The sequence below is a fragment of the Aspergillus campestris genome, assembly GCF_002847485.1.
Source record: "Aspergillus campestris IBT 28561 chromosome Unknown P168scaffold_16, whole genome shotgun sequence".
NCBI lineage: Eukaryota > Fungi > Ascomycota > Eurotiomycetes > Eurotiales > Aspergillaceae > Aspergillus > Aspergillus campestris.
The window spans coordinates 245,759-271,951 of record NW_020194351.1 but is presented as its reverse complement, the minus strand read 5'-3'; the positions used below and the strand labels follow the sequence as shown (position 1 = coordinate 271,951).

The following is a 26,193-nucleotide window of genomic DNA, read 5'->3' as shown; positions in this document are numbered from 1 at the left end:
TAGAACTGGATCTATGGTCCTAGACTCAAAGGCTAGTATAACCAACTTTGGCTGAGACTCTGGTTGACCTGGGGCTATAACCAGGAGTAGTAAGTCTGAACCCTGCCCCTGTCACAAGGTGGCTATGCCAGAGGGGTATCTGGTTTTATATATAGTGCGGGGTAAAACAAGAATCTTTTCCAAATCATTCCATTCACTATAATAGACATAAGATTGTGAGAGCGCCTGGGACTTGACAGTGTACTCTTGGGATAATATAGCTACCTGGTAGCCATCAAATTCGCTCGGGTATTGATATGTCGAAATTCGAGCCTCATCAACCAGAAGGAAAACTATTGCTGTGTCAAGTGATTGTATATATTAACCGTTGGATATCAGTCACATCGAGCCTGACCAAATGCCTATTCGGGATGTTGGTGCAGTGGCTGAGATAGACCATATGCCTGATTGGTCGCAAGATTGCTCCAAGGTTGCCTCCAGTCGGCAACGACAATGATAAATCACACTAACTGGTATCTAGACTGTTCAGTTTGGAATTGTTTGTGAGACATGTATCCAACCAATGGTAGCTGCCTTGCAATGGTTCTTCTACGTGAATTAGTTTTTTGAATTTTCATGTTTTGGAAGTATTCTGAAATCTTTCCATACCTTGAAGAATCATATATCAGCAGTATTTTTGACCGTTTCTTGAGATCTCTCAAGTACTACTATATATCTGTTACCATGCTGTCCCAAGTGATCCTCGGATGTGACCGCATTACCCATCCGGCAATATCTGATCCAAGCCGGGGCTACATCCGGTACACTACAACAAGCTATTCTTCGGCACGAATCAACACCCGTATTCCCTGTGTCCCATCCTTCGGCGTCGGAACAAATCTGTCAAAGTGGATCTCGACATCTTCCAAGGTGGTCTCGAACAGTTCCATGCGAGATCCCAACCGTCGTATCAACAACCCGATGCACATGTATAGTTCGGCATACGCGAGACTGATCAAGTATTAGCTATGCGAAAGCCGCGTATGAACCGAAAACCAAAGCTTACTTGATCCCAATACACTGTCTACTTCCACGAGAAAAGGACAATATATACCCATCCAGATCATGATGGCGTTTCCCCTGCTCGTCCAGCCATCGCTCGGGCCTGAAGACGTGCGGATCCGGAAACAGCTCTGGATTCGTGTGGATGAGCGTCGCTGTCATGCCAACCGGCGTTCCCTGCGGGATCGCGTACTCGACCCAGCGCTCCTTACCCGTCGCATTATCCCTACCACTGCGAGCCCTAAAGTGTAATGGTCCCAGCGGATTGATGCGCTGTAGTCGCGTACTTACCCCGTAGGACAGTCGGAGTCCCTCGGTAATCACGGCGCCTAGATACGGTAGTTGCTCCAGTTGGTTCCAGGTGACTCGATCCGAGGCGCCATCGTTGTCTGGAATAGCATGCTTCAGTTCCGCCTGAAGTCGGGCCATGACGGTCGGGTTATCGAGTAGATAGAAGGCGATCGCGGACAGCGTCCACGCCGTGGTTTCCGTGCCAGCACCAACCACAATCTGGCCCTCTTGCCCTAGTCGCTCAATCCGTTTCTCCTGCGTGGGTAGGTCCCCCGTGAGAAGTTCGTGAAAGATCGTCTTGGCGGACGCGCTCTGCGTTTTTCCTTCTGCAATGTTGACTTTAACCTCGCGGATCTGTCGGCGGATATCTTCCTGGAACTGTAAAAATATCGCCGCCTCGGGGTTGACTTTCATAACCAGCCAGTTGGGTAGTATATTCATCAGGGTGATTAACATCGGGAATTGTTTAATCCATGGCCCCATGTCGCTGCCCGCAATGATGGCGCGGTGGAAATTCGGCTGGAACGTAGGCGAGTCCAGAAAATTGTAGCTTTTGGCGAACGCATACTCCGTCACCACGTCCGTGGTCATGCAGCTAAAGGCATCGTTCATCTTGACGGGATTCCCCGTGCCTGTGTGACCTTCCAACTGCGCGCAAAGCTTCTCCACAGCCTTGTGTATCATCGGCTCTAGCTTTGTCACGGATGCCTTGGAGAAGAATCGGTTCATCGCCCCGCGTCGCAGTCGATGGAGGTCATGGCCCGGTGTGCCAAAGACGCTGTCTGGGATGCAGGTTTGCACTGTGAAAAAGGGGTATTTGTCGCGTTTCTTGCCTCCGCCTGCATACAGTTCGTCAATGAAGGATGGGTCGTTGACGTGCAGCTCGTGTGGACTGATTCGTACGATTGGCCCGTATTTCTCGTGCATACGCTGAATCTCAAAGGTGTATTTGCCGCGCAGAATACAGTCGTAGTAGAACTCGTACCATACTGTTAGGGCTGCGACCCTAGGACCGGGGTAGCTGGATAATGGGTGCAGAAGCAGACGGTAGATTGCCAGAGCGGACAGATATAGCCCTAAGACAATGCCGCATGTCGCCCAAGGATGATTGGACACAGTCGCTAGAATATCGTTTGCAATCATGTTGATACGTTCAGTCTGTCAGGAAACCATGGGGGGTATAGTGCAGGCGAGTTATATAGTTATATGAACCATCCAAATGGAGCAGCGCTCGGGTTTATCCGTTCAGGGCTAGACTGAAAGTAAATTACTAGGTGTCTCTATTCATTCCCATTAAGCCGTAAGATCGCCAATCTGTCGAGACGACGATGTCTCTACCATCCCACGCAGCATCCTTATAAAGTACTCCGTCATCTCCCCTACTCCTTCCCCTACCCCTTCCCCACTCCCCTCGTATCCCACACGCAAATTCAACGTCTCCCCCTTCTGAGCCACCCCGATCCAAATCAGCGACGAGGGCCTCTGCAACTCGATAATCTTCCACGCTCCCACATCGACCGGGATGTCCAATAAAACAACGACCTGTGTATCGAACCAATAGTCGTTGTGCTCGGATCGCGCAAGCTGTCGTCGCAACTCGTCATATGACCACTGCAGATCGTTGACGCGGTAGAAGTCCCGGTGGACGGACTGCAGAAAGCCAGACACGGTGTCGCTTGTGTCGATCTCAGTGATAAATGGGCATCGGCCGTTGAGTGGTCCCACGACGCTTTCGGTGGCTGGATGACCCAGAGATCGTCCGGATACGCTGATCTTCATGCCGACTGTGCTGGAATCTGTGTATCGGGAGAGCATCAGCGCCCAGGCGGCGTAGATGACCGATGCGCAGGATACGCCGTTCAGCCGGGACACCTCGTCCAGCGCGGTCTTCTTCACCCTCGAATCGACCCTGATCTCGGCCCATGACTCTCGTGATGGGGTAACAGGTGGTGCTGGTAATTTGAGGGGTTGCATCCTACTCCACGGTTCCCTGAAATCGGACCAAAATGACTGGATTCGAGATTGTTCGCGCGATGCCGTTGTAGCCAAAAAGTGGGCGATGCTGACGAAGCTCGGCGCAGGCGAGAGTTCACTTTCTCTCCCTTGTAGGATGAGTTCGAAATCATGTAGAATAATTCCAAATGACCATCCATCGGTATACACATGATGGATTATCCAGTTCACCCGAATCGTCTGTCCGGGCAGGTAGACAATGCGAAATATCGGCCGTAGACGTAGTTCCGGACTGGGTGAGCGCAAATCTCCCCAGAGCTTCTGGAGTTCTCCGTCTGAGACTGCAGACAGCTCATCTGGGCTGGAAACGGTAAATTCCTCCCATTCAAAGTCTGCAGTGGGCTGAATTATCTGTCGGTTTTGGTCCAGATCGAATGTGGCGCGAAGAATGGGGTGTCGTTGGTACAATGCTTCCCACACACGCCGCAAACGACCTGGGGTCAGCTCCTCTCCACAGTCTCGAGTCATAGTGTAGAACAAGTAATTAGTAGAGGGCACTTCGGCCGTTTCCTTCAGCATTTCAATCTGGTGGCCGGTTAGTGGCGCCGATAACTGCTCGGCAGGCTCAGATGGCGCATCAGCGACGTCCGTCTGAAATGGCATAACTGCGCTGTCAATGGTTGACACACGATCTAAGGTAAAGACCTCCCCAATTGACACATTCAGGCCGTGTCGACGCAAAAACGACACCAGTTTCAATGCCCGCAGAGAGTTGCCTCCGAGATCGGCAAAGGACGTAGTCGGGCGGATGTTATGAATCGGCCAGTCAAACACCCAGGCAAAGCCCTCCCTAATCAGTTCCATGGTATCAGACGAGACAGACAGAGGACTCATATCTTCTGTCTCTGCCTCGAAAATAACCCTTTCTCCCAGGGCCTTCGTGTCGACCTTGCCGTTTGATGTTAGGGGAAATTCAGACACGGCAAATAGCAGGTCTGGCACCAGAAACGCATCGTAATGATCCACGAGGTGCTGCTGAAATTCGGTGATGGGAACACTTTCCGGAATCACAAACCCAATTAATCTTCCTCGATCAAGGAAGGCTGATGCGCGTTTCACACTGGGGAAACTGAGGAGGGCTGGCTCAACCTCGGTCTCCAGATTAATAAGAAATCCACGATTCTTGACCAGCCGGTCAGTTCGAGCCACAAAGTGCAGACCGGCTTCTGATCGGCGAGCGAGATCCCCGGTACGGTAGTGCCGAATGCCATTCCGCATAAAAAATCGCTCCGCTGTAAGCGTCTCGTTGTTGAGGTATCCCACGGCCAGACAAGGCCCGCGAATACAAATCTCCCCTGCATCCACTTCGTGTTCCAGATTCTCGTCCAGAAGTATCATTTCGACTCCAGAGACTAGGTTTCCCAGAATAATCGGTCCGCCGGGCTTCATCTCGGCCACTGACACGGCAGTTGTGCATTCGGTTGGCCCGTAGGAGTTGTACACCTTGCGGGTCGGGGTGGTCCATTCCTCGATCAACGCAGCGGTGGGTGCCTCCCCGCCCATGTAGATCTCATGAACCTGGTCAAACTGGGCCGAGGGTGCCACGTTGGCAAGCATAGATGGAGTCATAACTAGAGTGGTGCATGATGGCGCCACGTCTAGAACATCCGATGGCGACGCCATGGCCAGCGTGCCTCCGTGGCACAAGGTCGAAAAGACAATACCGGCGCAGCCTGAGCATGTCAGAACATAATGGTATCTTAAGAGACAGTACGGACCTTTCTCGATCTGGAAAGACACAACGCTAATTGAAGGATACACATACCGTCAAAAGCCACTGAGAAAAACAACAGCACTCTTGATCCGGGATAAACGGTCATGGAGCCTGGGAAGTCCTGCAGAACCAGATGTGCGGCACTCCCATGAGGAATCATCACGCCCTTGGGCTTTCCCGTCGTCCCAGACGTGAAAATGATGTAGATGAGGTCGAACAGGCTCATTTCTTGTCGGATCGTCTCGAGGAGCTGAAGCCCTTTCGGGGAAAGATCCGCAGTCTCGCTCTCCCCGAGGAGGTCGCCAATTTGCACGATTTCATATCCAGGTACCTCTGCCTTGACAGTCCCGAGCACAAATCGCGACTGCACTGCCTCGAGAGTCGCCCGAACGCGAGATTCGCTCCACGCTGCGAAGTCCATCGGGCAATAACAGGCGCCCAACCGAAGAATTCCCAGCACAGCAATCACCATCTCCAATCCCATCGAAGTGAGCAGCGGGATGCGGTCATGGGGTCTGCATCCTCGTGCGTACAGCTCGATCGCCACGCGCATCGAGGCCTGTCGCAGTTGGCGGTTTGTGATGGACTTGTGTTGGAATTCTGCTGCGATACCCTCTGAATTTCGCTCGGCCTGGGCATCGATTAGGTCCAGCACGCTGGGGCCAGGGGCCGGGACTTGATCGTTTGCTGGAACCGTCATGATCGCCTAGGATTGATGGTTTACAGTACTGTAGATTAATCCAGCCGGGATGGAGTTAGAGGATTGTGCTGTGTTATATGTTGCATCGGGTTCTTCCCGTTGAGGTAATCCCGAATCACTCAATTTGAATGATATGCGTGTTTCAATACCTCATACCCACTCAGATATAGATATACTCCATTCACTATCACTGCTCATATAACTGCTCATATAATCACTGGCTCCATCATGACCTAGGTCCAAGACCAAGTATCCGACCCCACCTTCCAAAATATTCCACAGGTCGTCGAGCATACCTGCACGCGCTCTATGAGACCATCCTACAACATCACACCGGCCCCAATAGATACTCTCCCGCATGGCTTGTTATATACCGACAGAACTAGGACACTTTACTTAGTGTACCGTGGGGCGGTCTCTCTATGACAGTCTTACTATTCAAGCGCGTTTAAGAATAAGATGGACATGGAACTGAATTTTTTGATCACTCTACACTCTGCAGCTTGACCAGCTCGTAATACCGGCCCTTCAACGCCATCAAAGTCTGGTGATTTCCCTGTTCGACAATCCGTCCACTTTCAAGAACTGGGCAGTTGTTAGTATGAATAGTACTAGACTGGCTGGACAAACGCACCATGTATACAGTCCGCATTCTGCACCGTGCTGATCCGATGAGCCACAGCAAGCGTCGTCCGGCCACGGGACGCCGCGTCAAGGGCAACCTGGACCACCTTTTCCGACTCAGAATCCAGAGCAGATGTTGCTTCGTCTAGAAGCAAAATCCGTGGGTTCCGCAGCAAAGCTCGAGCTATGGCGATGCGCTGTTTCTGTCCGCCTGACAACATGGTTCCCCGCGCACCGACGAGGGTTGCGAATCCATCGCTGCTGTTGGGTTAATCACAAAATGATAGACGTGAGAGAATGGGCAAGACATACGGAAGAGAAGAGATAAAGTCGTATATATTGGCCTCTTTGCACACCCGGCAGATGGCATCCTCCGATATTGTTTCTGCATCACCGCCCATCCCAAGCAGGATGTTGTCGCGAATGCTCCCATCATAAAGAGTCGGAGTTTGATTGACGAGTGATATATGGCTGCGGTAGTCCTTCACACTCCAAGACTTGATATCTTGATGGTCGACGAGGACTCGTCCGGAAGAGGGGTCGAAGAATCGCTCCAATAATGAAACGATGGTACTCTTACCACTGCCACTGGCTCCGACCAGGGCAACATACTGCCCCGGCTCCACGGTAAGACTGATCTCTTCCAGGGCAGTTCGATCACTCCGTGTCGGGTAGCTGAACGTTACATGCTCTAACTGGATGTGCCCCTCGACTGCAGAGCGTCGCGTCCCGTCTTGTGATCGACGGGAATCGATGGACACCGGACGGTCCATGAGATTCTTAAGATCTCTTGCGGCAGCCTTTGCCTTGCCCATGTCGGGAGCAAACGCGAAAATCGCCCCGGCGGAGTACGACCCCGCAATAATCGCCGTGTAGCAGACAAAAAACTGGAACATGCTGTAGTGATCCGTCATCACCAGCCGACTGCCGTACCAAAACGCCAGCCCTGAGCACAGGAAGTTGAACGATTGTGATGCGGCGTACAGAACAGAGGACTGGATAATGGAAAGCAGAGAGCTCCGACGGGAAGCGGAGAGAATGTCATGATATGTTTTTTGGATATGCTGCTCCAGTGTCAGAGACACCACGGTTCGGATGGCGGCACTCGCCTCGCAGGCGTACGTTGCCGAAGCCTCATACGCCTTGCGCGACTTGCTCTCGAGGATGGCTAGGGCTTTAAGCCGGAGTAGCCCACATCCCAGCTGGATTGGAATCATACACGCACACACGAGTGCCAGCTTCCAACCGATCGCAGCGGACAGTACAAATCCGGCAATCAGCGTGGTAAGAATAACGAAGGCGGTTCCCAAAGTGACGCCGCTCATGCCAGCCAGATTGGAGGCACTGGTTGACAATGTCGCTGTTAACACCCCGGATGAGTGTTGCGGGCTGGAAAAAAGGCCGATATCCTGATGCAGAACCGTTTCCAATGTCTGTCTTCGCGCCCGATGGGTGAGACTCTGCGAATAGTATGCGAAGCAGACGCCCTGCCCTAACCAACCTATCAACGTGGTAAATCCGATCATGAGATACATCCAGCTCCAGTAGTTGACGTCCCGACGGAGAGCATCGTAGTTGGATGGTGTTCTGGAAAGTGACGAGACCATTTTGGCGAAGAAAACTGACTGACTGGCATATGATTAACAATCGGTCAAAGCAGTATACATCGCATACGACTCACGTCGGATGTGCGGCGCCGGCAATGATGGAGAACAACAGACCACCCAGCATAGGAACTGTTTGGTCTCTGTTCAAGCTAGCGACAAAGCGAACCAGTTTCCATGTCGAGTATTGTCTTTCTTTCCACTCTGTTGGATTGGTAGACTCATCTGACTGTTTTTCTTTCCGTTCTCTGACTTGGTCTGTAATAATGAGATGTTTCTCTGGATCTGTTGGGACCGGCTCTTCGACTGCTTTCAACGCATTCTGCTTTTCAGCGTAGATGCGCTGCTTTTCAATCAGGTCATAGTAGATTGATTGTTTTTCAAGGAGCCCGTTGTGCGTTCCCTGCTCGATAATCCGCCCCTCGGACATGACCACGATGTTATCGGCGGCCGTGATGGTGGACAACCTAGATATTCCACGTCAGACGAGATACATCCACACAAGGGAGAAATGGATCAGACCGGTGTGCTATCACAATCGTTGTTCGTCCCTTAGCTGCGTTATCCAGCCCCTTTTGCACTAGCCGTTCGGATTTGACGTCCAGCGCCGAGGTTGCTTCGTCGAGGAGAAGAATCTTAGGGTTTTTGATAATTGCACGCGCAATGGCAATGCGCTGTTTCTGACCACCGGACAACAGCGATCCACGGTCTCCCACGTGCGTTTGAAACCCGTCGGGAAGTTCTGTGATGAATTCGTATGCGTTGGCTGTTTTCGCCGCGCTGAAGACCAGCTCTTCGATCTCTCCGATGGGAGCGTCCTCGACGCTTGTCCCGATGAGGCCATATCGGATGTTCTCGAAGATGGTTGTTGAAAAAAGGGTTGGTTCTTGGCTAACGAGCCCAATCTGCTGCCGCAGCCATATGAGATTCAATGTCGTGATGTCTCGTCCGTCAAGCACTAGACCGGTCAGCCATATCTTCGTGATTATGAAGTCGCTAAGCCCACTTACCGATCTCACCCCCAACCGGTGCGTAGAATCGTTCGAGCAGTCCAACAATTGTGCTCTTGCCACAGCCGGATGGTCCAACAATAGCAGTCATTTTTCCCTCTGCAAAGATGAGATCCAAGCCATGCAACACCGTCAGCTCGGGCCTTGAGGGATACACGTGCTTGACATTCCGCAGCTCAATGCGCCCGACTGTGTCCAATGGCCTCTCACCCGTGGACATGCTGGGATCGATCAGCTTGCACCGTCGAGAAACAGTCTGCGAGATCTTTTGGGTGGCTGCCACTCCACTGACAAAAGCCTGTGCATAAGGAGCCACGTTCCCCAAGGCAAACGCGCCGTTGATGGTTGCATACAGGATCGTCAAAATATTCGCCAAATTAACCTGATCCACCACCAGAAAGCGAGAGCCCTGCCAAAACGCCAGTCCGTACGACCAGAAGATGGCGGCGTTCATGAGGGCGATCATGATTGCGAGCGAGATTCCAGATTTCAAGCCTGCCTTTCGAGCCGTGATCAGATGCTGGTCGTACCGCTGAACCAGCGTTTCTTGCATCCCGCACGCCGCCACGGTCACGATCGAACTGATGGCTTCCTCGGCGATGCTGGCGCCTTGGCTGTACGATCCGAGACTGCGTATAGTGTACTTGACCATAAAAGACGCGCCGATACTCATAGAGCCAACTATCGCGACAACCGCCGGGAGCAACACAAGCGCCAGGCGCCAGCTCTGCACAAAGCTGATGATAAAGGCTGCCACAAACGACCCAATGGCCGACAGGGTGAGCGACGCTTTTCCCGTGATAGCGTCCTGTATCAGGTTTGTATCGGCGGTTATGCAGTTTGCGATTTCCCCCACCCCTATACCTTCGAAATATGCGATATTCTGGCGAAGAACGGCTGCAAGGTAGCGTTCCCGGATGCGCTGAGCGATGTGTTCTCCAGACATGGTAAACCCAACGGTGGCGATGTAGATGGCGACGAACTCGGCCGCGGCTAAGTAGACGTACAGCAAGGTGGTCTGGATGACCTGCGCCTGAAAGGCAGAGCCATCCGTTTCTCCCAAGAAGTACCCGCGAAAGGACTGGCCCATTTGCCCGACGAGGATCTACGCAATCAAGTTGAAGTCAGCCGTGTGAAGAATCAAGAAAGCCATAGGCATTGCACAAACCATCGCCGCAGGAGTTACGGCTCCTCCCACAATTGCCGCCAAGGCACTGACAATAAGGATAATGCCATCCCATGAACTGGTGCAGCTCCACACAAAACGTGTCGAGCTCAAGTAGCTGGTCGCGCCGGCGATTTGCTGCGTGAGGATTTGTTGCTCATCGTCTTGCAGCTTTTTCGCGGACTTGGGCCCATCGTCTTCCACTACACTCATTGTGGGTGAATAAGAGAGATGCAAAGTCAATTCCAATGAGACCACAAAACGACATCACGCCCCACATCCTTTACAGGGATCGTCTTTCGCATCGGGATTTTCCCTTTCGGGGCGGGCCGAGAATCAATCCACGAACCAGATAAGACTATATTGAACCTTGACCTTGGGTGACTAGTGATAGTGAATGTAACATCACGCCCTTTTGGTAAACCGAACCATCAACTTGGGCTTCCACCACATAACATGCATATGGCTCTGTCCCTCCCAGTCCAAATCTTTATTCACAAGCTCCAAATTGTATTTCCAGATCATCTTGGCAAGAATCAAGTTCAGCTCCATATACGCAAAACTGTACCCCATTAGCGTAGTTCAGCACTTGAGAATTTGTTGTCCTTACTTCTGCCCCAAGCAGCCCCGCGTGCCCAGCGAGAAAGGCTGGCTAGCTTCCTTGACATCTGTAGAGTGTGGATCCAGCCATCTCTCAGGCTTAAACTTCATTGGTTCCGCGAAGTATTGCTCATCATGGGTCACTGTATAGGCACTGGTGTAAACCTCGGCCTTTGCCAGATGCCGTTAGTTAGCGTATGGTACAAGCGGGGAAGAAACGACTCACTCCTTCAGGGACCCAATAGTCGCCCACTTTCATTCCGGGAGATAGACGAGGGAAGCCCTGAGGTCCCGGCGGGTACATTCGAAGTCCTTCGTTGATGACGGCTTGCAGGTACGGGAGTTGCCGTGCAGCTGTTCCGTTGATTTCTTCCCAGGAGGTGAACCGGTCGACAATTTCGCGCTGCAGTTTCGCTAAACAACCTGGGTTCCTCAGCAGATAGTAGGTAGTTCCTGCAAGGCAGGTCGAAACCGTCTCTCCTCCGGCGATGCTACATGCTGTTATTTCTGTTCTTCTTCTTTCTTGTATAATGACAGAACTCACGTCAGCGTGGACACATGCGCGGTCATCTCTTCTTTGCTGACATTTCCCGCGCGGAAATTCTTCACCACTGTAGACAAGAAGTCTTTTCGAGTGGAATCTTTTTCCAGGCGCCTGGTGACTGATCAGTAAATATCCTCGAAGTCTCCCGCGGGACATACTTTGCGACCTGTTTGCGACTATACTCCGAGTTCTGGTTGCGCACCGCAAGCGTAGATGGGAATAGCAGTTTTGTCAAGGCAACAACCATGGGGAAACGACGCAGATTGTCCACCAGCGTGATGAAATACAGATGACTGGTAATAAGCTCAGACCAGAAATGCGGTTTCCCTTGACCAAATCAGCTAGCATCAAATCAAGTGGAACATCTAGACAAACCCGTATCAATGCAGTGGAAGGACTCTCCAAACGCCATTTCTCCCAGAATATCAAACGACACCATCTCAAACCACTTGCTCATGTTGATGCCCTTCGAATCAGAACCACCCAACTGGCCGATAGAAGTGATGAATTGATCCACGACGTTGGAAAATATGGCCTCCTGTTCTACTAGCGCTTTTGTCGCGAATGCTGCCGAGAGCATCTTGCGCATCTGGCTGTGTTTCTGGGGGTTTCTCTCGCTGCCGATGCATAGCGAGCTGAATCCGGCGCCGTATATGTCGTAGAACTCGGATTTAATGGGCGTAGGGGTGCCAGGTGGCTGGAGGCCGTAGATAGCCTTCCAGGACTCGACCGATGCAAACGACAGTTCGTTTGGAGAGATCCGAACTACTGGGCCTGGAGATGGCGTAAGCAGGGTTTGAGCAATAATGCTGCACAACACCTACCATATTTGCGGTGTTGTTCGTCAATGGCAACGTGAAACCGGCCGCCGAGGGAATAGTAAATTCGCCATATCTGGATGCAATCAGCAAACGTTCTGAGATGGTATCCTCATGCTGTTTTCATACCAGCGTCGACCGTGCTAACAAAGGCCCTGGAAATCCGGCGAGTTTATGGAACAGAAGATTGTATACAATCTTCGTGCTGGCAGATAGCACGATCTATAACCATATCAGCATGTTCCTCGCGTGAGGGGTTGCGGCAGTTTTACCACAGACAACACCACATAGAATACACGCAATAAGGCCCCTTCTTTACTAAGGGCAAACTGTCTAAACAAGCCATCGATATGTGGCTGGTAATCAGGAAGCTGCATTTTGCTGATATACACTCAACTGGCTGCTATGAGAATAGCAATCGTTGGATTGCTCTCTCATTCTACTTTTATTCAATCCAGCCTGATATACCCTGCTATCATTAACCGCCGGTCTTAATAGGTAACTCCGTTCGCTCGGTCTAGCCGGATTAGGTTGACGGGCCACTTCGCAAGGCATCGCGAGGTGGACTCAGTATCACAATTTCCCATTCAACATTGCAAACGAAAATGGCCGTTCCCCCAAGCTCGTAACGAGGACCGGGACTATGAATCTGTTGCTAGTGTTAAGATAGGCTCTGTCGCCGCAAGGTCCTCGTCCAATATATCAAAGGCTGAAAGGTTAGGTCGACCGTGCGACGATTCTGATAAAACCTTATATCAACCAATCTTTAGAATAAATTGGTACATACGACCATAGGGTGTGGAGAACAGGGCTTCCCGTCCGCTCAGCCGTACTTAAGCCACACGCCGGCCGGTTAGTAGTATGGTGGGTGACCACATGCGAATCCCGGCTGTTGTATGTTATCTTCTTTTTTGCGGGGCTGACGCCCGCGACTACCCCCCGGGATGTTAGGCAATACCATCATCATCATCAGGCAATTGCTCCGGGTCGATATTCCAATATGAAAATGGTAATAGTATACTCGTTCAACTTCCAAAGGCTAGTACTGTTTGGTGCTCGGCCCGAGCTCGCAATTCAACGTTAAGGGCTAGATCGGATCGGCCCATCTCGGTAATAGACTCGATTGGTCAAAACCTTCGGGTCTTTTGTAAATATCATGAATGCTTGTGGTATTTTTTCCATTCCAAGTTGTACAGGTTTCAATATGGATAGAAAGATAGAGAACTTGTTAAGTAGAGAGAATATTGAAAAGCCGGTAGTCAATCAAATCACCACAAATCCTTTAATCAATTAAGAAACATCATGCATATGGAACAATCGTGCTAGTTAGGCGAGTTATATCGAAGAGTAGTCAAACTCCACAACTCATTCCCACTAATTTGTAATTCCAACCCCTTGACATAAAGCTTCAAATTATCCCCATAGGGAACAGCACCATCAGTCTGTCGTTTAGCCACCAGAACCTCGTGTCTATTCTCCCACTCGCGACACATCACCCAGAGAACCCGCTTGCACGCTGCATGAGACAAACTGGTCTCGTCTGCGAGGACTTGCACCGCAGAGCAAATGGCAGAGCCTTCCGGGTGACCGGTCTGATAGGCGAGATACTCCTTGTCCCAGCTCATGATGTCGTTTACGACAGAGAGATGCTTGGCGCAGTTTTGTTCGATCTCCCGGACGGAAGCAATTTCCTCCGGAGTGATGTGGAGTTCCATGGAGAATCGCATCAGGGAACATAGTAGACTGTTGAATATGGACGATTGTTATTATTTTGAACTCCATCAGGTGTATGGTTGATGTAGACGTACGCTTTCCCCACATCCTTCTCACGATATGTGAGATACGGACCCATTTCCTTGATAGTCAAGCGAGACTTGTCTGTCTGGGCTCGCATGAACGTAAAAGTTGGTTCGAGTATTCCGTCTGCCAGGACTCGATCATGAGCCCGCATACTCTCCCACAGATCATACATGATCCATTCCACGGGGACACTGCGGTCTGGTAGAACCTCGCCCCGGGCAATCGGCATTAGCTTTTCATTGTAGGCCGATCCTTCGTCAAACGACATATCCTCGAGAAGATCTGCTAGTGTCAGAGACGTTATTGTAGGGACCTGGGATGTATAACCCACCATCGATCAAAAACAGCAAGGTCAAAAGCCGGCACGCAAAGTGGATGCGGTCGTCCTTCGCCATGGGGAAGTATAGACTTGTCACGTATGAGAACCCCGCCGCCACGAACTTCTTTCGGGCTTTCTCGTTTTTGAAAGGCCAATGTGTGAGGAAGTATCCATCGACTTGCTTGATGATCTCGGTACTGAGGGGTTGGCATTTTGGCGTGAATCGTGACGGGATTGGAGCCTCGCTTTTCTTTGCCCGGGACTGTGCTGGAGAGGAGGGGAGAGGGTCGCTTTGCCGGCCGAGGACGGGGTGGATGGCGTGCTGATAGCCCAGAGCGGATGTTATCTGGCCAATTGTGGCGGAATATAGGAGGCTTTGGAGGTAAGAAAGCGAAAAAGACATGGTGATCGATGTACAAACTGTGATACGAAACAATGTATCAAAGTCGATCTTTACCAGCCCCGACATTATATACACAGGTCTCACTTGTCTCCAGATTATATACCAGTCTCACTACTTCTGACACCGTAAGTGGAAGTCCCGAAGGGAGGCTGTGACCAATTGCCTATCCAAGCCAGGATTCAAGTACGAATAGGGAAGAGGCGCGAGGACCATGGCCTGTGTGAAACGCTAGGCGGGGGGTGTGCTCTGCTGCCAAGTATAAAGTAGATGAACTTGGGAAATTTACATGATAATGTGTTATCAATGAGAAGATATGATAGTTCTACGGTGTCAACTCACTGCGTACTGCCAGATTGGTGCTTGGTGTGAATCACACGATACCGTTGTATCGAATAAAGCTTTGCAATGGGCTAGCCTTGATGCATCATGCATCAATGCATACATCCGGATTTGACCGTTGTCCACTGAATATAGAGTATTTTCTCAAACCAAAAGTTCATAAAGACAGATAGCAAGGATAAAAAGTAGTATATCATTCACTCGCACATGTCCACTCTATGTATATAATATTCCTGTTGCCCCCAGATCAACTGGAATTACATATCATCAGCACATTCTGATTTGGATAAGGTTTGATGGAAACATCAGACATGATAGGCTTTGGACGGACTTGACCATCAGGAGACACCACGTCAAATCCCTGATCAAGTATGCAACAATCATTTCATCTCACCACTATCAAGTTGAACCGGACATATGCATTGTGTCAATGGCTCTCGAAGTCTTCATATCAAACGGCAAACCGACACATAAACTCATGTCATTACTAAGTCTAATATACTCAAACATGTAGCTATCTATCCACTAGCAGCTTTTCCATCGCCTCTCCATCTAAATACAAAGCAATATCGACACCCCCATCATCCAACCCCGGATCCATAACTTGCAAACAGCCATCCATCTTAGGCATCACCGCATGCACATACCGAGGTTGCTCCTTGGATCCAACAAAGTCCACCTCATACACCTTAAGCCGCAGCCAAGACGTCACTATCGTATGCTGTGTACCTAGAAACGCCTGCCACAGCCGCTGGGGGCACATCTCATGCGCCGCATCGTGCAGCATGGCGCCCACCACGTCGGGCGTGAAACGTAGCATTGTCTCCCGGATCTGGCTCGCTGTTTGCCCTACACTGGAAGCACAGGCGGACGCACCCGAGTTCTGGAGATGAGCGAGGAACAGCGGAGAGCCGATAAAGGAGTCGGGCAATGGAGGCGATACACGTGCGCGCACCCCGAGCGTGAGATTGAGAAAGACGTCCTCGGTTGAATCGCTATGACCTCGCGCGCGGTTGATCGCCGACCAGATGTGGGCCAGCAACGCATCTAACCGCGATATGTCCGGACGACCGTCCGCGCGCGCCTGTTCCTTCAGGTGGTCGAGCTCGGGTCCGGGGTAGTGTAGTTGTGTGTACCGCACCGGCCGGGAAAAATCCCACGTTAACCACGGCGCGGAGGTGGAAGGCGATAGTTCGATCTGGGAGAGCGTTTCCGCTGATGGTTTGGAGTTCTCTGTCGTTGGAAGCGAAAAAGGCGGGTATCCGGAGGCATCGGTGCGCCACCAGTCAAACCGGTGGAGTGGGAGCTGGCGAGCGGCAGAGGCCAACGCAGGGTCAGTAGCTGGTCCATCAATGTCTCCTGCGGCACATTCGTCTAGTAGGGCTGGATTGAAGATGGGCGCGTCCATGAGAGAAGAGGTGTCGGTGGAAGAGAATGATTTGCGACTTTTGGCTGCCCAGTGATGGACAAACACCATCAGTGCTTGTGCATCGGCCAAACAATGGACCATTTTGATACCAATACCATATCCCCCGTCATTGAACAGACTGAGCTGGATCTGCACGGCAGGGATTCCTTCACATTCTCGCAGATCGTGCAACGGCAGCGACGTATTCGAGAGGAACAGGCTCTGCGCGAATTCGTCTCCTATCCAGACCCCCTCTCCAGACGCCCGCTCTGACGCCGAGGGTGCCAGCGACTGTAGCGAGATGGATGAATGTCGCACGACGCTCCATTCGACGCCTGGATCTCTTTCGTCGCCATATATGATTACGGGTCGATTGAAGCGCTCAGTGTGTGAACCGCCCGGCCGCACCGGTGCCCACTGCAGCTGGCCTGCAAAGTGTGGAAAGTCATTAAGGGCATCCGCCAAAGACGAGCGCAAACGGTCAAGAAACTCAGTCTCGCTGACACCCTCGGGGATGTGTTCGAAGAGCCATATAGCTCCCGTAGGAGCGTAACGAACAACTGTGGCGTCGAGGATGGAAAGCGGGGTTGAAATGGGCTGGAGCGGACGAGAAGAAGGGAAGAGGCGTGTTTTATCCATTTTGTTTGTTTTGATATTGGTATCAACAGTGAGACTAATGATCTGGTGATACAGTAATATTTATCTAGCGGGTTACATCGGCCTTTTCTCCTTCTAGTCTAGACTCGAAAAAGTGACAAGGAACGATTCATAATGACTCATAATCCCTGTCTATTCACTGCCACATTTCCAACCAGCTCTACACATTGAGGCGGAAACATCATCGCGCTGTGGTCTAATGTACGTCTGTCTTGTTAAGTTCTTGGATCATACCAGTGAAGTTCCTGTAGGCTGCAAACTGTGGCAGCCCGTTGTTGTTCGGGTCACCCTAGGTCGCAAATTGGCTTAAATTCCCCTGCATTGTCTTCGCAATCATGCCATCAAGTCGAGTAAAGCGGCTACTGTTGGCCTAGTAGAATGTGGTGCCAGCCGTGACCGGAGGAACCGCTGCCTCGCTTTAGCCGATTGGAGGGGGGGGTATTGGTGAAGCTGAAGCCCTCGATATATTGTAAGGCTATATGCAACCAGGCTGGTATTGCTCGAGGCCATATGATATCCTCTCCGCCATTATGAATGGTATTGCGGTTGGGGGTGGGGGCTGCCAGGGATGCGAATCAAACCTCATTGATTGGAGGTTGAGCGGATGTAGGTGAAGGGATATATTACGAGGCTATGATTCTATATGATGATATTCCAAGAACTCGATCGGATGTATATTATACCACAAAGATCCTGGCGCGATGTAGTGCATATCCCGAGTCGACCACTAGAGTGAATGATCCTATAGCTGGTGATGCAGCGCACAGACGAATTAACCACAAGAGTACCGCGAGAACTGTCATGGTGAAGTTGGCGAGACTGAAAAACTCCTTTACCTGCTCAGAGCATTTGAGATATATGGCTTCATAATCCCCGGGCTTCCAAATTGGGGCAATCTCCATTGGGATACTCCGAGGAGGCCGACTGGCCGATATACAATATCTGGGCATTCATGGCTAGAAACCATTCACCCAACCCTAATAGTATATTCAATTTACAAATACAATGACTTCCCTCAACATCGACGTCAACGATATCCCCGACCTCACCGGAAAACGAGTCATCCTCACCGGTGGTTCATCGGGCATCGGGCTGGCCGCAGCAACGATCTTTGCACAAAAGGGCGCTACGGTTCTGGATCTCGATATCAACCCGCCCCCAGCAGATACCCATAGCAACATTGAGTATTACCCATGCGATGTTTCCAAATGGAGTGATCTGAAGCATGCGTTCCATCACGCCGGCGACATCGACATTGCGGTGTCGAATGCCGGGGTGTCCGAAGAGGCCGACTACTTCGCCGACACGTTCGACGATAATAACGAACTGCTGGAGCCGAGCTACGGCGTGTTGGACGTCAACTTGCGCGCTGCCCTCAACTTTACCAAGCTGGCGTTGAGCCACTTCAGACGCCGCAAATGTCCTGGTAGCATTGTCATCACGTCTAGTGCGACTGCCTATGCACCGGAGCAGTCGTTGCCGGTGTACGGCGCCTCCAAGTTCGCTGTACGTTGATTTATTCCTATCTTCCACTGCGATAACCATCTAATATACCCATCCAGCTTATCGGGCTCATACGAGCACTCCGTTCCGCCATCCGCACCGAAGACATCACCATCAACAGCGTGGCCCCCGCCGCGACCATCACAGCGCTGTTGCCAAGTAATCTGGCTGCGCCGATTATGGAAGCAGGGCTCCCAGTGAGTACGGCCGAATTTGTCGGGCTGGCAGTAGTGTATTCGGCTGTGGCGCGCCAAAAGCGGTTGGTCGAGCAGTATGGAAAAGACAGCGGAGACGACCATGAATCCCGGTGGAATGGTCGCACCATCCTGACGCTGGGGGATCGGTATACTGAGCTGGAGGAGCCGATTGCAGCTTTGAGACGGCAGTGGTTTGGAGAGGCGAATACGCGATTGACGAGGTTGCAGCAAACGGCTACGGACTTTCGGAGTATTTGATAAATGATTGTATAACAGTCATATCAAGGATACTGTTCGGTATTACGGTGCAGTGGGTCAAATAATATGAAGTTGAATATTTTTCTATTCCACATCACTATGATTTTGAGATATCTGCCCTTTGGATGCTGGTCATTATGTTGGGGATTTCAGTCAGGTTAGGCCCTATACCAAACGTTGGTCAACGTTTTGGTGTAGCGGCTAAAAGTATATAGAAGATTGATGACACTGTAGCTCCGAGCGAAGTATATCTCGCTTTTGCATATAAACAGTTCTCTTAGGGGCCAATTTGTGGACCATGTCAATCCCACTTGATACATAAACAGGGATGAGATTACTCCTGTCGAGGCGACACTCGCACCATCAAGCGAGGCTTCTCCCATAATGTATGCATCTGCGAATCCCGATGCCAGTCGACGTCCGGATCTACCAATTCCAAATCATATCGAAACAACACCTTAGCCATGATCGTCTGCACTTCCATCCACCCGAGACTTTATCAAGAAATATTAGTCAGTCCATACCTTAGTTGGTGAATGAATGCTGAACACCTGCTTACCTTCGACCCATGCACGATCGCGGGCCCAGCGAGAACGGCTGACTGGCCTCGAGATCGTCGCTCGCATTCTTCCCTAGCCATCGCTCTGGCTTGAAATCCCATGGATCTTTGAAGTTGGCCGACGACATACTGCTGGCGAATGGACTCGTAGATACAACAGTCTGTTCAAATTGTCAGTTTATCTTTTAATACACGGGGAAAATCACGTACACCCCCAGGGACATAATGGCCGTCCACCGTGGTCCCGCCGGCTGGGACCACTCGCGGTAACGCAAGCGGCAGTGGAGGGTAGACACGCATAGCTTCTTGAGCTACCGCGCGCAGATATGGAAGGGAAGTGGTGCTTGCCGCGTCGATCTCCTCATATCGAGTAAACGCGGTCCGGATTTCGGTTTGGAGACGATTCATGATATCTGGTTTGCGCAGGAGGTAGTAGGTCATGCAGGACACTGTCGTGGCGGTGGTCTCGCTGCCGGCAATGCTATATTCATAGATGTTAGCACGATCGGTCACGCGCTTGAGGAACGAAGACGAACACAAAGTCTGATGAATGCGCTGCAAGCTGCACAGCTGAGATCCCGGTTTCTTCACGTCCCTCGATAATCTTGGTCAGAAAGTCTTTCCGTGTGCTCTGACTCGCAAGGCGTCTATACAAAAGGTGGTCAGTCTCAAGCATCACCTTCTTCAAGAAAAATCTCACTTTTGCACCAGGTCCATGGTGTACTTCCGATGCCGTCGATTCTCTTCCATCATCTTCTCAATCAAGCCCGAAAATAACCATTGAAACACTGTCCCTGCAGTCGGGAATCGACGAAAGCAATCCGCCATCGCTCCCAGGCGCAGACTCTTCGTCACAATGGACACCCAAAAGTGCTCAGTGCCAGACTCGACGCCGCCAAAGTCCTGCCCAAACGCCAGACTGCCGATGATATCGAAGGTGGTCAGGTTGTACCACATTACCATATCGGTGCCTTGTGGACTATTCCCCGCCTCTCCGATCTTCTCGACGAACCGATCGACCGACTCGGCAATCAGAGGCTCCTGGGCCTTGAGCGAGCGATCGGAAAATGCGCTGGCTAGGTCCTTGCGCATTTCGGCGTGCGATTTGGGGTCTCGCGCGCTGACTATAGACAATGCTTCGGAAGCGAAGTTGCCGCCGTCATAGAATTCACCCTTGATGAAGGGCTCGACGTTCTTGCGAACGCCATATATGTCGCGCCAGGAGCTGGCACTGCTGAAACTCAGCTCATTGGGGGAAACTCGGACGACAGGGCCTGGATACGCGTTAACCACTGCCACAGGTGACGAAAGTTATATGAGCTTACCGTATTTTTCGTGCAGCTCCAGTTGGCGATAAGGCTGTCGGCCTCGCATGAAATTCCACGAGTACAGCGCCTAAAGGATTCCGTCAGTGGACAATCGTCAGTGAGACCAGAAAAGACAAACATCCGATAGGGAATACGTACATTGCTGAAAGATGTAGTCCACGGTCCAGGAAACCGCCGGAGAGGGTTATTTAGCCATTGGATATATTTATAGGCGAAAACAAGGCCGACTATCTGTCCATGTGGTCAACTCGATGTGCTTTGATGATGAGTGAATTCATACAGCAACAGTAATCTGGAACCCATCGGTCAAAGGCATTGTGTGGGATGATGACAGCTCAGCTTCATACAGATGATAATCAGTTTTGCTGAGCTGACACGTAGAGAAAATTCATATCCAGCTTCTGCAAGGCTGAGCAGAGCGGGGTATTGCCCAAAGGGGCAAAACGCGGTTCTATCAACGCCTTTGTTAATCATAGCTTGATGTGAGGTAGTACTCCGTTTAATATTGCCATTCTAAGCTACTGTAATTCAATGGTTGAATAGTATCACTAGGTTCTGCGCTTGAACATGACCCTCCCTGTCGGATTGGGCAGATTCTGCGTCTCAAACAACAAGCTCGGAGGCCGGTCCTGCCCGTCCTGTGGGAACTTAAAATCGTAATTCCGAATCAGATAAGCCATAATCGCCTTAATCTCGGCTGATGCGAAGAATCGTCCAGGACAGGCGTGGCGGCCGTATCCGAATGCCATGCTGGACGGGTGGGAGGTGGCATATACCACCGGCGGGCCTTTCTCTCCGGAGACTTTCTCCTTCTGCAAGTCGTGGAACCGAAAGCCCTTGAATTCCTCGGGCTCTGGGTACAAGGCTGCATCCATGGAGATGGCGTGCGTGGGGATGCCGATGGTGGTGTTGGCAGGGATGACCAGTCCGTCTGACAAGGCATAATTCGTGGTCACCACTCTTTCGAAAGTGACTAGAATCGGTCAGTGATGGGAGGAACATGTTTATCAATGAGAGCCGACACTTACTCAACAAGAGAGGGTTGAACCGCTGGCTCTCCTTCATGATACTATCCATCTTCGACAGATTCTGGAACCCTTGGCGCGGAATAATCCCATTCGGATCTGTATTGTCCGCAATCTCCTGCCGGAGTGGCTCGATATACTCAGGCATGGCGCAGAGATCATATAGAAGCTGGGTCGGCACAGCAGCACTGGTGTGGATGGCAGCAAAGCTAACCTTGAGGAGAATCCCAGCCAGGAACTCCCGATCTTTTTCAGTCCCTTTGGCATCGTCATCCATCCAAGACAGCAGATCAGGTGCCGTAGCCCCAGTCCGAGCGCGCTCTTCCAACAACGGAATGGCCGCCTTTTCGGCATTCTCGTAGTGTTTCTTAATATTTTGGATAGCGGGTATAAACCGCGCTGCAATGGGTTTGAACCATTCTGGGTACTTTTTCAAGGCCTGCGCGCCGATGAATCCGTCCGTGGCAAAGTCAATCGAGGACTGAACCCATTCTTCGTTGCGGCTGAGCGTGGTGCCTCCAAACATGCGACTTGATACACGCGCCACAATATGTGTGATGCGATCGACGACATCCACTTCCGTCCAGTCTAGTTGACCGTATTTAGAACTGGAAACCAGTATTCAAGTGGGTGGCTTACCGTCACACGCGGGAAAGCTAGCATCAATGGCATCGCTGACCTCTTCTTGGACATGTTCCATTACCGTCCCTGTACTGGTCAGCTCGGTAGTAAAGAGTAAAGTATGCGTACTGACAGAGGTTCTTATTTAACTCGCGTCGCACTACTCGGGGATGAAGGGTGGATCGACTGCCCATGGTGGTATACTTTCCCTCGAACATCTATATTCCTCAGTATATTCCCGACAGAGATAGTTTAAATTGCATGATACCTCAATAAAAGTGGCCACAAAATCAACCTCGTGCATGGGAGCAGACTTCAGCTCTTCCAGATACTTAGTGGGCAGCATCAACCGTTCTCCCAGCTTGCTTGGAACATAAAACAGTCCTCCATTTGTCTAGCAAAAAGGTTAGCAGGAATTTAATACTAATAGAGGCATAGGTTGTTGAGCAACACACTGCTTGATAGCCTTCTTGAAGCATCCTCTTGCCATCGTGCACGAACCGAATACGGTTCTGCTTGATAGTGGCTGCATCCTTGCCTCCCACAATGGGAACCCCGGCGACCAATCGCTGTCCCGACCATTTGTCCCAGATGATAAAAACCACAGTAGCTATTCCTGCGAGGACAGCAAATAGCGGGAGTGAATTGTCCCTTGAGACAGAACTGCACAGTCGCGTAAGATGTTGGAGGTCCATGTCAAGCGAGGGTCTGGAAGAGATCCCAGCAGTCTATGATACAAAAAGAAAGAAGGGGATTTTGCTGTAACAATGCGGAGAGACCTGAATAATAAACTAATAGGATAACCAAAATAGCATCTATGTTTCAGAGCCTCGGCCGTCCGGGGTGTTTAGGGTTTAACTGTTTTAGGCCGCCGACAGATCAGTCAATGTCCGAAACGGTCACTTGGCTACTCTTGGATCCATGCCAATATATATATGCCAACGGTCGCTGGCTGCACTTGTTTTGCGATTTGTTGGAGTTTCTTTCATCAATAATGGCGGACCCCTTTTCTCCCTTCAAGGTCGATCTGCCCTTGGAATCCCAGCGAGGGTTCAATACTCGTCAGGTTCATTCCGGGGCGATACCCGACCCAGCAACCAAGGCCCGAGCGGTTCCCATATACTCCACGGCTGTAAGATATTTATTTTCGCGGTTTGAAATCCTCAACAATTGACCAACGTTTCTTGCCAGTCCTATGTATTCACGGATAGCGAGCACGCGCGTCGCGTATGTACCAATGAAGAAGCCGGCTATGTCTATTCTCGGATATCAAATGTGAGTCTATACACATAGTTCTTAGTATATACTGTCACTACTGATACAAGTCGACAACAAAGCCCACGGTCGAGGTACTCGAAAAGAGGGTAGCTGCCCTCGAAGGAGGCACTGCTGCCGTGGCCTGCGCCTCGGGACAATCGGGCGTCTTCCAGACAGTGCTGTGCCTCGCTCACGCAGGGGACAATATCATCAGCTCAATCAACCTCTATGGGGGTACTTATAGTCTGTTCAAATGCATTCTTCCACGGCTTGGGATCTCGGTGAAATGGGTGCAAGACAGCGATCCAGAGAGCTACCGCAAGCTGATCGACGATCACACGAAACTGGTCTTTGTTGAAACGGTAGGGAACCCGCGGATCAGTATACCGGATCTCAGAGCAATTGCAGACATTGCACACGAGAACAAAGTGCCCTTTGCAGTAAGCCCCAGTCAACCCTGTAAACGAATCCATACTCACCCGACACTAGGTAGACAACACCTTTGGCGCTGGTGGTTTCTGGTGTCCAGCAATTGAACACGGCGCAGACATCGTCATACATTCGGCCACCAAGTGGCTCGGTGGACATGGAACCACGGTGGGTGGAATCATTGTCGATTCCGGACGCTTCAATTGGAAGGAATCCGACAGGTTCCCGCACCTGACAAAGCCGAGCGAGGGGCCCATGGCGTTTTCGTATGTCAGTGCATTTGGTAATGTCGCATTTGCATTGGCTCTGCGCATTGAAGTCGTGATGGAGGTTGGCGCCGTGATGAATCCCTTTGCAGCGCATCAGATTCTCGTCGGGATCGAGACGTTGAGTCTACGATGTGAACGAATCGCGTCTAATTCCATGCGGATCGCTGAGTTCTTAAGCGAACATCCATTGACTGGGTGGATTAGCTACCCCGGTATGTTGATTCTACATTATTCGTGCGCTATTACTCATGGAATTAGGACTGCCAACGGACGAGTACCATGCTTTGGCGAAGAAATATCTTCGACACGGCTTTGGTGGTGTGATGTCTTTCGGCGTCAAAGGAGGTCCGGTTGGAAGTCGAGCCTTTGTTAATGCTCTGAGACTTGTATCCCATATGACCAAGTAGGTCATCGTCCTTCTTAGAACTCCTCTGTGAGCAAGGTGCTAACCATGTCTATCTTGAAGTGTCGGAGATTGCAAGACCATGGCAACCCATCCGTGGGGCTCCACCCATTCCATTATGACCGAAGAAGATCGTATCCGTGCTGGAATTACCGAAGTAAGACTTTCGGCTTGGAGGTATTGAAACTGAACTAACCTCTGGTTAGGATCTGATCCGGCTATCAGTAGGTACAGAAGATGTCGAAGATATCATCGCTGATTTAACCCGCGCATTTGATGCCATAGCGTTGGTGATGAATGATGACGGCAGTGACAGGGGAAAGGTTCATGACAGTGTACCAACTACGGTAGATGGGTTAACTCCACAAACGTGTGATATCAAATCCGATGTCGCGGTAAAGGAGGTTGAATCCTCGGTGGCAAAGATGCTTTGAAGATACCCAAATATTTATTTCTTCTTTGGTTATTTGATACTTTCTGCCTACTTTAATTCTTCAACACCTGTTGACAGTTTAATATGATCTGTCCCATTTTGTCGGAATGTAAGATGTGTTATAAATGGGTACCCACAGGGCTCAGAAGCGTCTAGATATCTTTTGTAGCCGAGTGGTATCTTTTCCCATACATCTTGATCTCTGCGCAAAAGATGTAGAAATTATCGAAAGGATGATGACTTCTGAATGGGAAAGAGAACTGTATGTCGCAGTAACTTGGGGAGAGGGAACGAGGTTGAAGGGAAAGAAGGGGTGGATAGCAACGGAAATCAAGATACAGATTTCAGTGGCAATTACGTTGGGGAAGAGAGAAATGGAAGTAGTAGTGGAGATAATGAAGAGGAACACAAGAGTAATGATGAGGATCAATTAGCATTATAGCAACACCTATGGAAGCAATGATACAGCCAGTTTTTAATGGGACTTGGATTAGGGATGTTTGCCTTCTCTATAAACAACGCCAAGCAGGCTGGTAGTGGCAGAAAAGTCCACGCAGTATTCGGAAAGGCACCCTCACTAATCCCAACGGTCACACTGCAGTTTGTCGTTCCACAGTTCATACAGGTTGTGCGTTTCTGTGGAAAGTCTGGCATAATAATCAGTGTGTACACGAATGAGCGTTGAGGCTTTTTCAGCGAGCTGACACGGCTCATCACTCATCATACTCTAGTAGAGCCTGGTTATTATCGTGGCTGTAGAGTGGAGGGAGCAGACATACCTTCTTAGTATTCTGGGCGCATGGTTCAAGCAAAAAGCGTACCACCCTAAGAGCAGATGCGAAATCCTCCAGGGCTGTGGGG

At 50.7% G+C, this 26,193-nt stretch overlaps 10 protein-coding genes across 10 annotated transcripts; 2 read left to right on the top strand and 8 right to left on the bottom strand.

Annotated features, from left to right (window-relative positions):
- Nucleotides 1-725: 725 nt before the first annotated feature.
- Nucleotides 726-2,475, bottom strand: P168DRAFT_337384 (cytochrome P450; the record flags this gene model as incomplete). Its single annotated transcript, XM_024841741.1, has 2 exons — nucleotides 726-990; nucleotides 1,046-2,475. 2 exons carry the CDS (start codon nucleotides 2,473-2,475, stop codon nucleotides 816-818), a joined length of 1,605 nt encoding a protein of 534 aa, XP_024688693.1. The 3' UTR covers nucleotides 726-815.
- Nucleotides 2,476-2,625: 150 nt separating this feature from the next.
- P168DRAFT_285611 (nonribosomal peptide synthetase 11) lies at nucleotides 2,626-5,759 on the bottom strand (the record flags this gene model as incomplete). Its single annotated transcript, XM_024836222.1, has 2 exons — nucleotides 2,626-5,018; nucleotides 5,111-5,759. The coding sequence occupies 2 exons, from the start codon at nucleotides 5,757-5,759 to the stop codon at nucleotides 2,626-2,628; spliced, it is 3,042 nt and encodes a 1,013-aa protein (XP_024688692.1).
- A 484-nt stretch (nucleotides 5,760-6,243) lies between these two features.
- On the bottom strand, nucleotides 6,244-10,375 carry P168DRAFT_300243 (ABC transporter ATP-binding protein; the record flags this gene model as incomplete). The annotated part of the gene is made up of 7 exons (XM_024838404.1): nucleotides 6,244-6,344; nucleotides 6,394-6,641; nucleotides 6,696-8,012; nucleotides 8,065-8,454; nucleotides 8,510-8,945; nucleotides 8,998-10,102; nucleotides 10,166-10,375. 7 exons carry the CDS (start codon nucleotides 10,373-10,375, stop codon nucleotides 6,244-6,246), a joined length of 3,807 nt encoding a protein of 1,268 aa, XP_024688691.1.
- A 192-nt stretch (nucleotides 10,376-10,567) lies between these two features.
- On the bottom strand, nucleotides 10,568-12,501 carry P168DRAFT_337376 (cytochrome P450; the record flags this gene model as incomplete). The annotated part of the gene is made up of 9 exons (XM_024841740.1): nucleotides 10,568-10,724; nucleotides 10,773-10,933; nucleotides 10,989-11,253; nucleotides 11,307-11,417; nucleotides 11,465-11,633; nucleotides 11,682-12,080; nucleotides 12,131-12,200; nucleotides 12,254-12,346; nucleotides 12,397-12,501. The coding sequence occupies 9 exons, from the start codon at nucleotides 12,499-12,501 to the stop codon at nucleotides 10,568-10,570; spliced, it is 1,530 nt and encodes a 509-aa protein (XP_024688690.1).
- Nucleotides 12,502-13,446: 945 nt separating this feature from the next.
- Nucleotides 13,447-14,646, bottom strand: P168DRAFT_337372 (Aristolochene synthase in complex with 12,13 Difluorofarnesyl diphosphate; the record flags this gene model as incomplete). Its single annotated transcript, XM_024841739.1, has 4 exons — nucleotides 13,447-13,867; nucleotides 13,933-14,206; nucleotides 14,256-14,505; nucleotides 14,551-14,646. The coding sequence occupies 4 exons, from the start codon at nucleotides 14,644-14,646 to the stop codon at nucleotides 13,447-13,449; spliced, it is 1,041 nt and encodes a 346-aa protein (XP_024688689.1).
- An 853-nt stretch (nucleotides 14,647-15,499) lies between these two features.
- P168DRAFT_330650 (transferase family protein) lies at nucleotides 15,500-17,032 on the bottom strand (the record flags this gene model as incomplete). The annotated part of the gene is made up of 1 exon (XM_024841606.1): nucleotides 15,500-17,032. One exon carries the CDS (start codon nucleotides 17,030-17,032, stop codon nucleotides 15,500-15,502), a length of 1,533 nt encoding a protein of 510 aa, XP_024688688.1.
- Nucleotides 17,033-18,055: 1,023 nt separating this feature from the next.
- Nucleotides 18,056-19,008, top strand: P168DRAFT_285606 (short chain dehydrogenase reductase; the record flags this gene model as incomplete). The annotated part of the gene is made up of 2 exons (XM_024836221.1): nucleotides 18,056-18,556; nucleotides 18,613-19,008. The coding sequence occupies 2 exons, from the start codon at nucleotides 18,056-18,058 to the stop codon at nucleotides 19,006-19,008; spliced, it is 897 nt and encodes a 298-aa protein (XP_024688687.1).
- A 334-nt stretch (nucleotides 19,009-19,342) lies between these two features.
- Nucleotides 19,343-21,211, bottom strand: P168DRAFT_322550 (cytochrome P450; the record flags this gene model as incomplete). The annotated part of the gene is made up of 8 exons (XM_024840585.1): nucleotides 19,343-19,502; nucleotides 19,568-19,728; nucleotides 19,778-20,048; nucleotides 20,104-20,214; nucleotides 20,268-20,841; nucleotides 20,893-20,962; nucleotides 21,034-21,126; nucleotides 21,176-21,211. The coding sequence occupies 8 exons, from the start codon at nucleotides 21,209-21,211 to the stop codon at nucleotides 19,343-19,345; spliced, it is 1,476 nt and encodes a 491-aa protein (XP_024688686.1).
- A 232-nt stretch (nucleotides 21,212-21,443) lies between these two features.
- Nucleotides 21,444-23,236, bottom strand: P168DRAFT_300237 (cytochrome P450; the record flags this gene model as incomplete). Its single annotated transcript, XM_024838403.1, has 7 exons — nucleotides 21,444-21,868; nucleotides 21,924-22,508; nucleotides 22,560-22,628; nucleotides 22,675-22,759; nucleotides 22,810-22,935; nucleotides 22,997-23,110; nucleotides 23,144-23,236. 7 exons carry the CDS (start codon nucleotides 23,234-23,236, stop codon nucleotides 21,444-21,446), a joined length of 1,497 nt encoding a protein of 498 aa, XP_024688685.1.
- Nucleotides 23,237-23,535: 299 nt separating this feature from the next.
- On the top strand, nucleotides 23,536-25,333 carry P168DRAFT_300236 (O-acetylhomoserine aminocarboxypropyltransferase/cysteine synthase family protein; the record flags this gene model as incomplete). The annotated part of the gene is made up of 6 exons (XM_024838402.1): nucleotides 23,536-23,673; nucleotides 23,879-24,238; nucleotides 24,288-24,730; nucleotides 24,963-25,056; nucleotides 25,106-25,189; nucleotides 25,223-25,333. The coding sequence occupies 6 exons, from the start codon at nucleotides 23,536-23,538 to the stop codon at nucleotides 25,331-25,333; spliced, it is 1,230 nt and encodes a 409-aa protein (XP_024688684.1).
- Nucleotides 25,334-26,193: the final 860 nt, after the last annotated feature.